At 52.2% G+C, this 17860-nt stretch overlaps 1 protein-coding gene across 1 annotated transcript; it reads left to right on the top strand.

The window, feature by feature from the left end:
- Positions 1-1851: 1851 nt before the first annotated feature.
- ABCB9 (ATP binding cassette subfamily B member 9) lies at positions 1852-13515 on the top strand (the record flags this gene model as incomplete). Its single annotated transcript, XM_080629007.1, has 11 exons — positions 1852-2464; positions 2827-2941; positions 3415-3545; positions 4707-4912; positions 5682-5879; positions 7394-7522; positions 8890-9078; positions 9614-9787; positions 10997-11156; positions 11863-11999; positions 13177-13515. 11 exons carry the CDS (start codon positions 1852-1854, stop codon positions 13513-13515), a joined length of 2391 nt encoding a protein of 796 aa, XP_080485133.1.
- Positions 13516-17860: the final 4345 nt, after the last annotated feature.

Raw genomic sequence — 17860 nt, 5'->3', positions numbered from 1 at the left:
CTGTGTTGTATCCCCCCTCCAACTGCAGAAATGAAATAAACCCAATCAAACAATACAAAAAATAACTTAATTTCGCAAAGAGAAAACTTCTTGAGGTGGGGAAGCCCCGGCTCTGCCCTGCCCGAGTTAGGACAGGGTTCATCGGGGTTGATAACGGCGGTCCGGGTACCCCCGATGGCACCGCGGGCGGGGATAGGAGCGAGCCGCAGCGAGGGGGCGTGGTCAGGAGTAGGCCACGCCCCCTCCCGACCTTGTTCCCGGGACTCGCGGCCGCCGCCAGGTTGGGCCGGGCAGGATCGGGTTGATCCCGGCCGATTCCCGTCCATTCCCGCCGCCGGTAAGAGCCGTCCGGATGGGCCGGGGTGGGGGGGGTTTCTGTGTCCCTTGCTATGGCGGGCACGGCCCTTCCCAGGAGTCTCCCCTGGGAGAAGCATCTCGTCCAGGGGGAAGCTGGGGTGAGGCAGCGGGCTTCGGCCTCTCCATCTTCGTAGCTGGGGGTACCTTTGCGGCTGGCGGGGAGCTGCTGTGGCCGCCGCCTCCTCTTCCTCCTCCTCCTCCTCCTCACCGGGCCGGATCCGCGCAGCGTTGCAGCGGATGGCAGCAGCGAGCACCCTGGGAAGCGTGTCCAGCTCCTCCCTGACTCCGCTTTGCCCCCATCCCTCCTTCCCCCCCGACCCCACAGACCTTCGTTGTTCCCTACACTGCAGCCTCTGCCACGTTTTCCTCCACTTTTTACCCTTGTATCCCACCTGCCCAACCACCGAGCGTGCTCTGGGCCATGGGCGCTGTGCTGGGAGAGGTGCCCTTCTCCCCATCGTTTGCTTTTGGGTGGCTGCGGAGGTGGCTGCGGTCACAGAGGCCGGTGCATGGCCAGCGCATGGCATCCTTGTGCCGTCCCTTCCGCACCATGCACCGTCACGGGCGGCGTGGCCAGCACAAATCCAAGGGTCAGGTACCTCCCTCCTGCCCACACGTGGCACCTCTGGGCATGGTGCAGGAGCAGGTGGGGTTTAAATCAAGTCGAGCTTTTCACCTTTCCCTGTGTCTGTTCAATCCCTGCCACCAGTCAGACCCATGGGTGACAGTAAAGGTGCCATTCCACCCCGGAGCCTCCCTCTCCCGTGGGATGCGGTTGTGGATTTCCAGCCCCTTTTTAATCTATTGGGGTTTTTGTTGTGTGGCTGAACTGCATGCTGCCAGCACAGGGGGCTTACTGGGTTATCCCAAGTGAATATTCCAGAGGGCAAGGTGTGACAGGCTGTGATTATTCTTTTTCTGGTGGTGGGGTGTCTGTCATGAAGCCAAGCTGCTCTCCTTTCCCCTCCCATGTGGTTTGAATTGAGTGCTCAGCTTCAGTTTTGTGCCGGGAAAGGTGGAGAGGGACTCTCAGATCTTAAGTGTCTGAGTTTAACACGTTCACAGCTCCATAGCACAGGACAGATGTCTCAGCATCACCCAGCTGCTGGGGACCTCCTGGCCAGCCCCACCACAGCAAGCAGGGATGCAGATTCCCACTGAGCTGTGCAGATTCCTGCTTTGGGATTCAGGATGGGTGGAGGCATCTGGGAGGGAAACGTGGCTTCCATTGTGCTTCTTATTTCTTGTTTTATGAAGTATTTTGGAGTGTATACAGCAGAGGAGGGGAGGAAGGAGTAGATAGTGATGTTTGGGGTCAGGTTGGGCTGGTATGGTTGTCCTCCCATCTTGCTCCCCTTTCCCTGCCATCTTTCCGGGATGAATAACAACCTCATCTCCCACTTCTTGCCCCACAGCAGAAGCTGACATGACCGTGCCCTGCCTGTGCTAGAGCTGCCCCTCACTGCCTTGGTGAACCCCAGCCCAGCATCAAGGATGCGCGCCTGGAAGGCAGTGGCCAGCACGCTGGTGCTCAGCGGGGCCGATGTGGTGGTCACCACGCTGCTCTACACCCATGGCCGCAGTAGCCAGGATGTCCTGCAGGACCTGCGGCACTTCAACATCTTCAACTCACTGCTGGACATCTGGGGGGGCTGCCTCTACCGCAGCTGCGTGCTGCTGGGGGCTGCCATTGGGGTGGCCACCAACACAGCCTATGGCCCCCGGCGCCTCAGGGCATCGCGGACCTTCATCACCATCGTCTGCCTCCTCATGGGCATCTACATGATGGTGAAGCTGCTGCTCTACTCGGAGGTGCGGAGGACCATCAGGGACCCCTGGTTCTGGGGGCTCTTTGCCTGGACGTACGTGGCGCTGGCGGCCACCTTCGGGCTGTGGCAGCTTCTGGCTTGTGTCACCTCTTCCCGCGAGGCGCTGGGGCCTGGCGCTGGATCCCGTGCTGAGGCAGAGGAGAGCTGTGATGGGGGAACCCCACGGGACAAGCGGGAGGAGGCAGCGGGTCCCACCATCCATAAACTGCTGTCCTACACCAAGCCAGATGCCTTCTTCCTGGGCATTGCCTCCTTCTTCCTCCTCGTGGCTGCACTGGGTGAGTGAAGGGACATGGGGAGCTGTGGTGTGCTCCCATCCTCACCAGGATGGAGCCATAGTGGGGGGCTTGACAGCATCCCAGGATTGGTTTTTGGGGGTGCTGGGTTGCATGTCCCACACAGGATGGATTAAAAAATGCAATGGGGCAAAGAAAAAAGGGAATAGGGGATAAAATACACTGGGAAATGAAACATCCCCATGTGCCACTGAGGGCTGCACCTCCTGTGCCATCTTGTGTGACAGCCGAGTCTCTCTGTGGTGGGGATGGGGTTGTCCACAAGCCGTCGCAGTTGGAATACTGATCCTATGCTGATCCCATACCATGGAGCTCAACCCCCATGTCCTGTGCTTGTCTGGCAGGAGAGACCTTCCTGCCCTACTACACGGGGCTGGCCATTGATGGCATCGTGGTGCAGAAGAGCATGGACCGCTTCTCCACGGCAGTGCTGGTCATGTCTCTGCTCGCCATAGGAAGGTAATGGCAGGGGCTGGTTTTGGCTCTGAATAGGAGGAATTGGGGTTTTCCCATAGGAGATCACAGTGGCAGTGGGCATGGGCTGTCCCATTGCCAAGTCCCTGCCAGACTTGAGGGATGCGCTTTGATTTCTCTGTGCTATCACGGTGCAGAGAGGATGTGGTGGCGCTCATGAGGCTGTTGCGTAGCCCTCCACACCTGTCTGCTGGTGGTGGGAGAGCAGGAACGCACCCAGGGAACAGGTTTCCAAAGGAATGCTGTCCCAGCAGCAGTGTCCCCTCTGGAGGTTTGTCGCTACTGGGGATAGGACCAGCCATCCCCATGCTGGTTAGCACCCAGAAGAGGTGCGGGCTGGTTTAGCCATCACTTCCTAGGCTGGGAAGTGGTACCAAGCCCTTGGGCATTGGGGTGTTTGTGTTGCTGGGGCTGGGTTTCATGTCCATTGGTCTATAACGTTTCTTATCTGCAATTAGCTCATTTGCCGCAGGTATCCGTGGCGGCGTTTTTACACTCATATTTGCAAGACTGAACATTCGCCTCCGCAACTGCCTCTTCAGGTCACTGGTGGCTCAGGAGATGAGCTTCTTTGATGAGAACCGCACAGGTTGGTTCCTCTTCCCATCCCAGTATTGTTTTTCCCTTGGCTTGCCCCACCAGCACACAGCCAGAGACAGCACCCGAGTGCTTGTGTTCAGAAATAGCAGCAGAAAGCTCTTCCCTTTGGTTTGCCCCTATTATGGGGTTGGGATGGGATTGCCCAGCACCCTGGGGATGTCCCATTGCCACCATCAGCCTGACATTCCGCAGTCCCAGGGCTGACATGCTCATCTCCACTCATCCCCAAAACACCCGCTTTCCTCCTCCCATCCCTCCTGTCAGTGCTTGCTGGTGGCCATTCTCCAGTTCTGCTGCAGGCATCAGAAACCTCAGACGTGTGAAGCTTGCTGGATGTGCCTGTCGCTCTCCCTGCTTGCTGTTCATCCTGTCCCGGTCCGTGCTGCTCTGGCGTGGTCCCAGCACGCTGTAACTCCTTGCCCATTTAATTTAGTCTTGGTGGTATTTTTAGTTTTGAGGCTGTTGCTGTATTTAGCAATAGCTGCACAGGGCCCTGGTAGCTGAGGACATCAGAGATGATGTTGGAAGCGGGATACAGGTAACCCTGGACTTTGACAAAAACGTGGGAGTTCAGCTGGACTCAAGCAGTGTGGAGTATTTAGGAATTGAGGGTGATGTTTGCTGGCTGTAACATTCAGCTCTACCAATAGGCACCACAGGAGCTTCTTCACTCCTTAGTATCTGGCCCATGCCGTTTGCAGCTCTAGGCTGCAGAGCACATGGATAAACCCAGACAGCCCTGGCTGGTCCTGCCAGGATGGTGAGGAGAAGTGCCAGCAGCCTCTGGTGAGCTCCTGACATCAATTGGATATAACTTGGGGTTGGGTTAGCAGCTCTGGAGGTTCATTCAGTGGTCCAGCAAACGCTCTATGCATGCATCTCTGTGCCTACAGGGTGCACGCCAGTATAGGATGCTGCCACAGTCTCTTCTGCTATCCTGGATGTCCCTCCTGCATGCAGCAATCCAAGCTCCTCTATTTTGCTTCACATCCACAGTGGTGGAGTCTCCCCCTTTCCATGTGCCACCCTTTAGACCCCCAGAAAGGGGCTGGGTTGAATGGGGAGCTCCATCTGGCCCCTGGCACGGAACGTGGCTTGGCAGTGGTGACACATCCCTGCTCTCCCCTTCCCCTACCCCTTGTTGCTGCAGGGGATGTCATCTCCCGCCTGACGTCGGACACGACCATAGTGAGTGACCTGGTCTCCCAGAACATCAACATCTTCCTGCGCAACGTGGTGAAGGCCACAGGGGTGATCTTCTTCATGTTCAGCCTCTCCTGGAAGCTCTCGCTCGTCACTTTCATGGGCTTCCCCATCATCATGCTGGTGTCTGATGTCTATGGGAAGTACTACAAGGTAGGCAGGGGAGCTGGCGTGGCTGTGATGTGCTGCAGTGCTGGGCTGAAGCCATTGTGGAGGTTGTGGTGGTGTTGGGAGTGGTGGGACTGATGTCTGAGTGCTTTGCTGCTGGCAGTGGGGGCAGGACGGCGGTGTTAAACATGGATGGGCAGATAAGTGTAGCCTCGGCTCTTCCTTGCTTCATGCTCAGGAGTGGAAGCGTCTTGGGTCTGACAGGAGAGGCAATTTGGCCATGGGATGTCCTGGATGTGCCTGTCCTTGTGCAGTCTCTCCTCTCATTTTGCCATGACTCAGTGGGGGTTAAACCCAGTGCTGAGCTCCCTCCTCTGCCTGGGGCTAGTGTGGGCCAAAGGCTGTTCCCCATAGCTAATGCCAGCTCCTCCTATGGGTCAGGTGCTTGTGAGAGGAGCTCCCCTTGGTCTCCAGACCTGTCCCTTTTACTTGGAAACTCCTGGAAGGGCTCCTGGGCCAGGCTGACCCTATCCCATCAGCAGGAAGCCTGCCCCAGGCTTCCCAAGTGGCTCCAGATGGGTCACTTCACCTCCTGCAAGCCAAGTCCCTCCCTGGGGACAGCACAATGAATCCGTTCTCCTCCTGGCACAAAGTGTGGGATATATCCCAGTGCTCGGTCCTGTTGCCCACGGCCTGGAAGATGTCACCGTGCCTTCTTTTCCCAAGCCCAGCAGAGCCCGGGGCGTGTGGGGAGATGCTCCATGGGCATCCCAGCGCCTGCTGAGCCCGCTCTGCCTCCCCCCGCTCCCTGCAGAAGCTCTCCAAGGATGTGCAGAGCGCCCTGGCCAAGGCCAACAACACGGCTGAGGAGACCCTTTCTGCCATGAAGACCATCCGCAGCTTTGCCAACGAGGAAGCGGAGGCAAACGTGTACTGGCAGAAGCTGCAGCAGGTTTACAAGCTCAACAAGCGGGAGGCCATGGCTTACACCTACTACGTCTGGTCCAGTGGGGTAAGTGGCTCCCTGCGTGGAGCTGGGAATGGGCAGGGAATTGCTTCAGATCCCCAAATGCACATGGTGCAGTGGCACTTTTCCACTTCCAAGGAGCCTTATGGGGCTTTAATATCCACTGCCAGTGATGCTCTGTCTCTTCCTTATTCCTTTCCTACTCCTCAAAGTATATTCCATTCCCCCCTTAGGGCAGCTGCATCGTGCCACTGAACAGCCCGTTTTCTCTTGCAAATAATAATGGAATTGATAACTGCTCAAGGTCGTGGAAAACCCCGTGCTCTGCCTTGCTGCATTGCGTGCCTGTGCCAGCTCATCTCCGGGGCTCCGGCTGGGAAACAGCCACGGCGTTGGTTGAGCTTCTGCTCACAAGCAGATTTTCTGTGGGGGGGTGGTGGCAGGGGGAGGCTGATGGGGTTTGGGGCTGGTTTTTTTGGTTGTTTCTTCTGGTTTTTCCCCCAATTTCTGTGTCATCATTGAAAACCAGATGGTTTGGGACTTCTGCCTCGGCTGATAACAAAGGCTGTGCAAAACCCTCACGTGCGGCTGCCCTTGTCTCCGCACGTTCTAAGTACCCTCTGGCAAAGGGTTTGTGAGTTATGGTGCCCTCATGCAGCTGTGGGAGACTTGATGGCTCCCTAAGTCTGGAAGCAAAACTGGAGCATTTTTAGCATTGTTCCTGGGCTGCCAGATGGAGCTGGAATGTGAAGCGGGTCAGCACAGATCCTGCCAAGACAAAGGAGGCAGAACCCCTCAAAAGCTGCTCCTGCAGGGCTCACGCATAAAGGAATCAAAGGATTTAGCGCAGCCCAGGTAGAGTCTGTTTTGGACGGAGCACAGGATCTTAAGGTCAGATCGTGGCAGAGCAATGGAGGAGGAATTCTTTCCCTCAATGTTTTTGTCCCACAAACACCACACAGAGCCCCAGAGCATCACTGCTTTTCTGAGCACTCAGGCAGCATGGAACAGAACCTGATGAATAAAGGCAGGGGCTGGTATTTATCATATCAGAGCTCATCTGTCTCCTTTCTAGAGTAGGTGGTACCCCCCGCACTGATTTAGGCAAGAGCTGAGGTTATGCTTCAGGGACTTGTACAAAGGAGGAGTATTTTTGGTGTTGCCATGATTTTGTGTTCTAAATCAAAATGTCATATACAGAAAGTTTATTTTAGCGGTGAGGTGACTGCATCCTTTGAGTACACATTATTATGCTCGAGGATGTTAGCCCACAAGAGAAGTTCAGGAGATGCTCTGTTATTTCAGATAAACCCTGCCTCCTTGGCTGCTGTCCCTCTGGACTTGTGTTTTGTTGAAAGATGCCAGCCCAGCTCCTTAAATCAGCCCATGTTGAGTTGGTTTTCCATATCCATGCTCACTGCCAGGGCTGTCAGGGATCCTCAGTTTGGGGCTCAGAATAAATGTCAGCACACCAATTGTGGGCTGTTGTGTGAGTAATTGCAAAGGCACCAAAATATCACTTATCCTTGCTGATTTTGGGGGTGTCTTCTTGCTTTCAGCTGACTCTCCTGGTGGTCCAAGTCAGCATCCTTTACTACGGTGGGCATCTCGTGATCTCGGGGCAGATGACAAGTGGAAACCTGATATCCTTCATCATTTATGAGTTCGTCTTAGGAGACTGCATGGAGGTGAGGCTGGTTTATCCCTCTGGGCTACCCTGTATCAAGATGATGTTCATCTTCTAGAAGGTCCCAGGGCAGTGTTGGCTTTCCTGCAATGCATTTCCTTCATGCTGTGGCTTTGCCCACCAGAGGGTCGATTCTTCCCTCTGCTCCCTGCTCCCCTCCTTGGAACCTGACTGTGCTGCCGGGCCCCTGAAAAGGCAATTGAGACCAAAGGGATTAGGTTGGCCCTGCTGAAGGGCAGAGTCCTGGCTGCCTCCCAAGCATTTTTCCTGGCATGAAGGATGCAGGGGTTAGGAAGCTGCCTGTTAAATTTCAGGCTTCATTAAAAACTTAATTATATTACTTTTTCTTTTCTTTCTTTCTTTCTTTCCTTTCTTTCTTTCCTTTTTATTCCCTGGGATAGGCTGCAAACTGCTGCGTTGGCAGCACATTAGCACGATGGGATTGTGGGTGGGATGGAGGAGCCCACCCAGGGCTGCCTTCCCCTTGTGAAGGTGTAAGCTTGGCTAATCAAGGCAGAAACCATCAAGTGGAGGTTTCCTCGCAGCCAGGAGTGGTTTTGATGGTGTTTCAGCCTTTATGCAGTGGCAGAGCAGAGCTGGAGGCAGCTTGCCCAGCTCTCACCATCTGTTCAGATGGCTGCAGGCTCTGGTGGTGTTTGTAGGCTGTGGTTTTGGGGTGGGTTTGGCTTGGTTTGGGGTTTCTTTCCCTCTCCTGATGGGAGGGGCAGTTGCAGTATAAGCTGTTCTGCAGCTCTAGGTTTAATACTGAAAAGAGCAGATGTGACGGGGGTTTATTCCAGGGAAGCCAGTGTCAGCATGCAGCAGTTGTAGTTGGGAAAGTGCAATGGTAAATCCACTAGGAATATATCCCAGCAGGGAACAGCCTTATCAGCTGCCAAACAGTTGTCTAAAGGGTCCATCCTGGAGCTGCTCTGCATTTGAGACGTGTGTTAGGGAATGAGCCAGCCATCATTAGGGGCTGGAGTGATGTGCTGCAGTACATGGATTCTGTTCAACCACTGTGCTGGGGAGCTGCTGGTCTTGAGCAGAGATGGGTGAGGAACTTTGTTGGAGCTTTGGGTCATGTGTCTCCTGGTGCACAGCTCTTCCCAATCCATGTCTTTCCTCCTTCTATTCCCTTCTGAGTCTACCCATGTACAATATCCTCTTAGATACCCTTTCCCTGGATGCATCCATATATCCCCTTCCGTACCCTGCAGAGGGGAAAGACCTTTCTTTCCCTGTGTCTGATGACTGTAGTTCATGTCAGATGATAGAAAGCTTGGGAATCTTTCAACCATTCTCCCTATGAGTGGCACTGACTGACTTTTCCATGGAAGGGTCTCACCATTGCCTCTTCCCTTCCAGTCCGTTGGCTCCGTCTACAGCGGCCTGATGCAGGGAGTGGGAGCTGCGGAGAAGGTGTTTGAGTTCATTGACCGCAAGCCAACGATGGTGAATGACGGGTCCCTGGCCCCAGACCATGTGGATGGGAAGGTGGAGTTCAGGAACGTGACCTTCTCCTACCGCACTCGCTCTGCTACACAGGTCCTGCAGGTGAGCCCCGTGGGCACAGAGCGCTCCCCACCATGAGGCATCACGCACCACTTCTCCATCGCGGCAATAACCCATCCCCATCCCATGGGAAATGTCAGCTGCCCTTTCGGACATGCATAAAGGCAGGCTCAGTGGCATGCTGGAAAACAGATTATAAGGAACAGTGGGTGTTTAGGGCCGACCTCCCTTACAGGGAGTGAGATTTGTTAATGAAACCTTTGTTCCCTGCTCAGGCATTAACACGTCAGCGTGGTACAGGGCTTTCTGCCAAGCTGCCTTGGACTGTTTGCATGGGAGAGGGGCTGAGGTCATGAGGCAGGGGGAGGCAGCAGGGAGGTTAGTTTGCTCTGCTGGTTTTAGAGGTCCTGCTACATCAGTAGGCAGATCTGGAGCTAGGAGAGATGGCTGATGTAGCGCAATGCCATGCTAGAGGGTCACCGTGGCCAGATTGTGTCTACCTTTCTTGCCTAGTGTCCAAGCTGCTTTCCCTTGGGAAAAGCCAGGACCTGAGCATGCTCTCCCATCCGTGTTACAGAATGTGTCCTTCACCCTGCACCCCGGCAAAGTGACCGCACTGGTGGGTCCTTCGGGGAGCGGGAAGAGCTCCTGTGTCAACATCCTGGAGAACTTCTACCCTCTGCAAGACGGGCAGGTGCTGCTGGACGGGCATCCCATTAACATGTACGATCACAAGTACCTGCACTCAGTGGTACGAGCGACTGATACGTGTATTCTAGTTATCGCCTGAGCGGAGGGGATGGATGGATGGATGGATGGATGGATGGATGGATGGTAGTGATGCATGTTGCTTTGGAGTTGATCCAGCAGCTTCTGAGATGTCCAGAAAGCTGGAGGTGGCCCAGGAAACTAATTCGGATAATTAGTGAGGGTGGAAGGGAAGGGATGGATGGTGGTTTCATGGGGAGGGGGAAGCCATCCGAAACCGGAACAAAAACCATGTTCTGTTTTGTATCTTTTGGCTGACACAGTAGAAATATGTTTATGGTTGTTGGATTAATCATCATCTAAATCTGTCTTGCAAGAAGAGATTTGCATTCCTCCAGCAGTTTCTGCCTTATGATCTTAAAGTAAATCTCAGATAATGGGGAGTTAAACTCCTCAGGACCCTGGCAGCAAGTGGAGCACCAGAGGGGCTGGATGGTTTGCCTAAGAGAGGGGTCTGGGCCCCTTGGCTCTCGTCTGTGTCTCAGCACAGATGAGCCTTCATCTCCTCTGCAAGTAACTGCTTGCTTTGTTTGCCTCCAGAGCAAATGGCCTCACCAGTCAGCAGGGAAACCTGCAAACAATTGATCAGAGACAGGCGAGGAAGCCAAAGTCACTGTGACTAATTTACATTCCCTGCCCGTACTGAGGGAGCATTAAAAGACAAGCGAGTCTTTCAGTTTAGAAAGCCTGGTGTGGCATTAGGAGCATGGGGAGAAGTCAATTAAAATATGACCATGTCCCACTGGCTCTCTCCATGCCCAGTTCTGAGCAATAATTTGGAGGGTTCCATTTATTCCAATCTTGTAGGTTTGACAAAGCCTTGAATGCGCGAGCGAGCAGCAGTGGCTGTAAGGTAGGACAGGGAGGCTGTTGCTAAGCAATTAAGGGATTGCAGCAGCTATGTCCCTAACTTGCTAATTTTGGATTAAAAGATGCAGGAGAGCCCAAGCGTGATTACTGGCCTTGAAGAGGAAATCAGCAAAAGCCTAGGAGAGGGTTTTTCCAGCCTGCCTTGTCCCTGCAACTGGTTCCCATTCTGGGCAGAGCAAACAGTGATGGGAATTTCTGTATCTTGGTTTAATGGTGGGGCTCTGCTTGAGTCTTACCCAGCAGGAGCAAAAGCTGATGATCTGTGATACCGGCCAGTGCATCTTCTGCTTCCAAACCCCTGCTCTTCCCTTCCTCTGTGCAGATCTCCCTGGTGAGCCAAGAGCCGGTGCTGTTCGCCCGCTCTATTGCGGATAACATTTCTTATGGCTTAACTTCAGCCTCCTTCGAGTCAGTGGTCCAGGCTGCCCAGAAGGCCAATGCACACTCCTTCATCACGGAGTTACAGGATGGATACCACACAGGTACCAAAATCCCTCTGTTCGGACTTGCACTTGCCTAGGGAAAACAAACTCTCCCCTTGGGTGGAAAGTCAGGCAGGTAGTGATGGACACGGATCCTCGGCAGCTTGGTGGTGGTGTAGGGCAGCTGCATGGAGAGGTGCAGCACCCTGGCTGCCTTTTGGGGTGACTGAGCTGCTGCGGGATGAGCATTCCCCATCCCCTCTGGACCAGTCCAGCTCCCAGTGCCTGGCAGTGTTATGGAGATGGCACTGGCAGTCTCATTACTGTTCAGTGCAGGGATCAGGAGACCAGCTCAGAACTCACCTGCAGAGGAAGAAACTAAACCTGTGATAAATGCAGAGTAATAAAAGCTGGTGTATTTGTGACAGTGGGGCTTTGAGAGGGGGCAGCTCAGGCTGACAGTGGTTTGTGTTTATGGGTGAGCAGGGGGAGTTTGAGTTTGGATGATCTCAAGGACTTCTGCATTGTTTCCATGAGCATCAGTCCCTCAAACCCTGGGACAACAGTGGAGAACTTGCTGCTGGAGGGAAGGACAGCAGCCTCAGGGATGTTTTGCTCATTTAAGTTGCTTTGCCAAGTGAGCAGAAGCATTTACGTGGTCTTTGCTTCAAAGCGTGACACCATCCTGGTGCTGTGGCTGGGAGCTGAACTTCATGGCAGCTCTTGATTTTAGCTTGACCCTTTCCTCCCTACCTTGACCCAACAGAGGCAGGTGAAAAAGGAGCCCAGCTCTCAGGTGGCCAGAAGCAGAGAGTGGCGATTGCCAGGGCCTTGATCCGAACCCCCCCTATCCTGATCCTGGATGAAGCCACAAGTGCACTGGATGCAGAGAGCGAACACGCGGTGAGTAGGTGACTCGTGTTTGAGCCAAAGAGGCAATCTGGGTTTGGAGGAGAGGCTGCAGCTTCAGTTTCCAGCCTGTGGACAAGCTTAGTCTTGATATGGTGCAATCAGAGGTTTGGGTAAGATGCTGATTCCTGAGCAGGAATTTGCTTCCAATGCTGCTTTGTAAAGCCTTTCCAATGCTGTAGCATTGGAAGGGAATAATCGAGAATAATCAACCAAGAAGGGAATAATCCTGTGCTCACAGCAGCCAGTGCTTGATAAACCTGATGAGATGGGGATCTCTGCTGACCTTTTTAAATGTGGGAAGTGTTAGCTGGCATACAGCAACTCTGTGCAGCCTTTTAGGATGGAATCCTGAGGAAGACCCTAAAGTTGGTACTGCAGTAGGGAGAGCAGGACTGCCTGAGCTAAAAACCCAGCTAAGGCACCAAGGAAGCTATGCTTGTAGGAAAAGCCCTGAGCCTTCTGTGAACTGAGCTGGTTTATGTGGCTGGGATGCGACAGCTCTGCCAGTAGCAGTTTGGCCTCACTTGTTCGATGATGCAAAGGAGAATAGTTCAAACTTGAGGTGTGAGGATGTCTCCCAGTCCCAGAGGATGAGCGCTGCTGGCCCCTGGAGCAGAGCAGTGTGAGCATCCAGTCTTGGAGCAGCCTGTTGGCTTGCAGATGCTCAGCCACGTGCATGGTACCCAATGCCAGCCAGGAGTTGGTTTTGGCTAGCCAGGGGTGTCAATGTGACACATGCCTGGTGGCCATCTGCCTGCCTTTAGACCTTAGTGCTATTGTCTCTCTTGGCTGGAAAACAACTCTCTCTTGCTTTGCCTTGATGCACTGAGGAAATAGCCCCCCTTTTCTGAGCTTCCTGCAGGCTATGCCAACACCTTATGGCCTCCAAATCTGGGGTCCAACTCTAACAAGCACTCAGTTTGCAGGATCAGACCTGTGTGCATCCCTGCGGGCTGGCTGGACTGAGACAGTCCTTTGGTTGCAGAGCAAGAGCTGAGATAGACATGCTGGTGCTAGTAGTGCTGCAGGGAGTCTTGTGTCCTCTGTAGCCAGAGGAGAGCAAATCCCTTGTCCAGAGGTTTGTTAAAAGAGACTACAAAGCTGCTGTTCTTCCTTCCAAAGCAGAGCCGTTGATGCTCAGGCACTAATGTCTTTTCCTCCTGCACAGATTCAGCAGGCGATCTATGGCGACTTGCAGAACCACACAGTGCTTGTCATAGCTCACAGGCTGAGCACTGTGGAGAAGGCACACAACATCATTGTGCTGGACAAGGGCCGCGTGGTGCAGCAGGGCTCGCACAAGCAGCTCATGGAAGAAGGAGGCCTTTATTCCAAGCTGGTGCAGAGACAGATCCTGGGACTGGAGGGGGCCGGCGCAGACAGTCTCCAACCTGCAGCCCGGGGGGATACAGCGAAGGCGCCTGGTGGGCTGGAGGAGGAGTTCAGGATAGACCATTCCCTGCCGGCCTCGGCACAGGACGATTACAACAGCAGCGCTCACAAGTGAGAGCGGCGATGGCCGGCGCTCCGGATGCTTGCTGGGATGCTGGGACAGGAGGCAGCTTGTCCACAGGCTGCAGAATGCTGCCCGTCCGCTCACACACCCGTGCACACACCAACACACACTATAGAGCTTCCTGCATTGCAGCCCAGCAGGCAGATGCTGGCTGGTTTAAACAGGGAAACGGATTAATTCGGGGGAGTTGGGTCTTTAGCAATTCCCAGCGTTTCTACTGGGTTTCTTTTCTTACTACCAGTAATTCCACCCGACTGGGACTTTTCTCCCATCGATATGCATGTGTAACTGCTATTAACTGTACTGGATGTCAAATGCATGCATGGAGGGGAAGGTTGAAAAACCCCTTCAGGAATTTCAGGGGGTGGCTTTTGTGGCTGGATAGAAAAACTGACTGTAAACCAAGGTTCTGTTCCCACTGTCGGTCTATGGGGCCCATCCAGAGTCTGCTGAAGTCCATAGGGAGCTCCCTTTGGCTTCAGTGAAAACTGGATCACTCTCATGGGGCTGAGCACAGGGAGAGTTTTGCACTGAGTGCCTGCAGGCTCAGGCTCACAACCGTTGCTGCTGAGCTTGTGCCATGTAGTAACCATCCTTGCTGGAAGGAGCCAGGGGACTAGGAGGCAGATGTTGCTTTCAGATTTGCTCTTGGTGCTTGGTGGGTGTTTGTTTTTATGGATGAAAAGTTTTACCATAATTGGGGTAGGTTTGGGGGTTTCTGTTGTTTGGGTTGGTTTTGGGTTTTTTTTACTCTCTTGGTGTGCACTGTGCAATTGTCTGGCTCCAGCATCCACTGAAAATTGGTCTGTTTATTTCAGGATCTTTTTAACTCCCAAACCCTGGTGCTGGTTTGAGGGGAAACATTGCTAAAGACAGGCAGAAAATGCTAAAAGACAGCACTTTATGAATCCCACCAAAGCTTTGTTCAGCTTCAGGCCATGCTGGTGACTTCTGCATGGGAAATCTGTATGGTCGCTTCCCTTGAAGTCCCACCTGAGCTGCCTGAACTTTCAAATGCATTCCTTTGAATATTATTTATTAACTTACTTTTAGTATGAGGAAGAGAGAGAACTATGTTGCTTCTACCCCTTCTGGGTAATGGCTCTGGCTTAGTAGTGTTATCCTGCCATAGACTGGTGAAGAGACCTATGCAGCCAGGCAGGTGCTATTGAAAACTAGCACTTCTATGGGGAAGAGAGACTTCAGACTGTGCGTAGTTAAGACATTATCTCAAGCACTTTAGCCTCATGTTTTCTGATACCTGAATGCTGCTGCTCTTTCCTTTTCAGTAGGTTTGCGTTTCTGTTGTTGGCAATGTTTTGTTTCTGTTTAGTGATGTTTTACAACCTCTTTAGTGTCCTTGAGGAGGGATGCTCAGAAAATAAAATACTACCTCTGCCACTCAACATGGAGCCAATGTAATGGGGGTGTTGTTTGCGTTCAGGGTTTTCAAGGTAATGCTCATCTCTGATGATGGCTGTGTATATCTACTATCCGTGTTCTAGCTGCCTTGCATGGAATGACAAGAAGAACCTACAGAGGATTAGGTATGTAAAAGCCTTTAGGATCTGATAATGGCCATAAGCCATAGGAATAACCTGTTTGAGAACTTGTTTCCATCCCGGATGCCATGTGGCAGTCGGTCTCTACGCAAGGGCAAGCAGCCTAACCCGTTCTCAAAGAACAGCGCTTTGTGACTGGAATCTTTTCAGCTGCTTGATTTTGTGATATGATAAAAATCTGTGCCTTGGAAGAATGAGAGCTCTCCTTGTCTTATCTCCCTCCGCTTAGGAAACCTCCGTCACGCTCCAAACTCTGCAGTTCACCCCTTCTGTAAACGGCAATGCATTCCTGCTTGATGGAAGTTTGCACTGTGTGGCTATGACGAGGTTGGGGGTTCCACCCAGCGCTGGCAGCAAGTGATTCATTCTGCATTATTATCAGTGCCTGGGAGCAGAATGTGGCCAATGCTTCGTGGAAGTGGAATTAATTTCTACTTAATTGAAACACTGGGGTTGGGGGGGGGGAGGGGGGAATAGGAAGCTGGGACCTGGTGAAGCCTCCTCACCCTGGGAAGTGCTGGTAGGATGATGTTTGTTTGTACATGAGATGCCAGAAAAGGCTCTTTGATTGCATCCCGTGTGTCTCTCCCAGGCCATGCTGCATAAAGGGGAACTGGAGGATACAATCGGATTAGTGTTACTGCAAAGACTACAGTGAATTTCAGGAAGGGAGCCTTTGCTTCCCAAGCCTGTTGTGGTGATTAATCCCAGCATTGTATTCCCAGGCCAGGTCCGGCTGTAACTGAAATGGCACCTTGGAAACAGCACATCATCCCTGCTGGTGGCACTGGTCCAAGCTGATAACAGGGCCTGACTTTGTTCATTGCCACAGGTGCTGAATTCTCTCTTTTGCATCCAGGTAACTCAAGGCTGCTTTTCCACTGAGCCTTACAACTCATGGCTTCAAGTCCTTTTGTCATGCTGTTGGCATGAAACAGATGCCTCTGCCTGAATGCTAAAGCCATGAGGGTTTTCTTGCAGCCTGAAAGCCTGGTGGGAGCTCCACACACCATGGGGGATCCAGCAGCACCAACCTAATGCAGACATCTCTGCTGGCCCAGGACAAACCCTATGACTGTACTGAAAATCCCACTTTTCAGAATCATTCCAACTTCCTTTTGAAGTGAAACTGGGGGTCAGAGGTGCCCGTCAGCCAACCGAAGCCTGGTGGTGAAGATGAGCTCAACTTGGTGCAGCAGTGGGAATTGCTCCAATGCTGGAACATGAGCTGTTTCCTAGCCCTGCCTGGTCCCTATATAGTCTATATAGTCTATATATAGTATATATATATATTATTTATATATATATTATATATATTATATATATATAAAAAATATTATATATAATCTATATATAGTCTATATAGCCCCCCATCCCAGCTCTTGCTGCCTGTGGGCAGTCTCTGTGTTTCAGGACACAAGGCCCCTGTTCCCCCTGAAACCCTCCACTGTAGCATTTTGTGGCTGCGGGTTTGCCCAGAGTTGACATTTGCATGGGAACGCAGTCAAAGTCTGTTCGGGAGCTTCTCAAGGGCCGTGATGCAGAGAAAATGTTTCTTCTCCTCCCAGGGAAAAGGCTTCTTCACAGGGGTTTGTCTGAAACCTGGACGTGGGGGGCACAAGGCTGTCATGGTAGAATTGGAAGCACTGAAAGCACAATCGATTGCAAAGGTTGACTTCATATACTCCATATATATGTATACTCCATAGCAGGTTGTTTTCCCCACTATTAATAAGCTCTAACCATTCCCTCTAATAGCTATAACCACAGCTGTATTTGTTTTAAACATTGGAGAATCCTATCCAAGATGAAGTTCAAGAGCAGCTCCTATAGTCCTAGCTATTCCCAAGGACAAGCATTTATCCTGCACCTTTGCACAGACAAGGTATGTGTCTGACTGACCCAGTAAATGAGAACACTGTAATGGGAAAAACACAGCTGTGTTTATTCCAACAGCTTGTCTCCTGGTGCACCAACCTCTGCCTCAATAAGCAACTGTGTTTGCATTGATGGCTGTGCTTTCTAGGCCTTCAGCAGGTCTGGAAATACCACAAGCAAATAGACAGAGTGCTTCTAGCTCAGACTCAGAGATGTCTTAAGTCTAGGGAGAAAAAGTAGCATTTGCCTTTCTACTGTAGCTTCACCATGAGCTTAAGGCAAAGAAAGTATTTGCAGGTGTGCAAACCAGCTCCTCGTGCCTGCGGCTCCCCAGTGGAAGGTGTATGGCACTAACAATCAGTGCTTGCTCTCTCTCAGACAGCAAGACCACTGTTCTCTTTCAAACAGGACCACTGGTTCTCTCCCAGGATGCTGGATACGCAGGTTGCTTTCATGTGTGAAGGAATCTGGGTTATGAAATCTAAACACAAGAACGGACTGTGATTTAATATAGAGAAGGAAATTAAGCTGCAAATAAGGCTGAGGACTTACCTGTCCATTGAGCAACCAGGCTAATAAGGGTTAATAAACACTGATGATTAGACTTGCAAATTCGGTCTTTACATAACCAACCAGTTTTTCCAGGAAAAGAAAAGAAGTTGTGAAGGTGACTTGCAAAATATGTCTGAATGTAATAAATATGCATGGCTACAGTGCTACTGCCTGTAAAAGGATGTGAGGTGACAGAAGGAAATCCAAGATCAAGTTTGAAAAGCAAAAAAACCTAACATCTGATTTAAGCTAGGCTGGATGCCAGTTCTCCCCAAGACTGAAGCCTGACTCCTTATTCACCATGACATGGTTTCCACTGTAATCGTCCCAATTTTTTTGTTCCA

Source organism: Psittacula echo, assembly GCF_963264785.1.
Source record: "Psittacula echo genome assembly, chromosome: 13".
Lineage (NCBI taxonomy): Eukaryota > Metazoa > Chordata > Aves > Psittaciformes > Psittacidae > Psittacula > Psittacula echo.
Note: the sequence above shows the minus strand (reverse complement) of the source record. Positions and strands in the feature narration are given on the sequence as shown.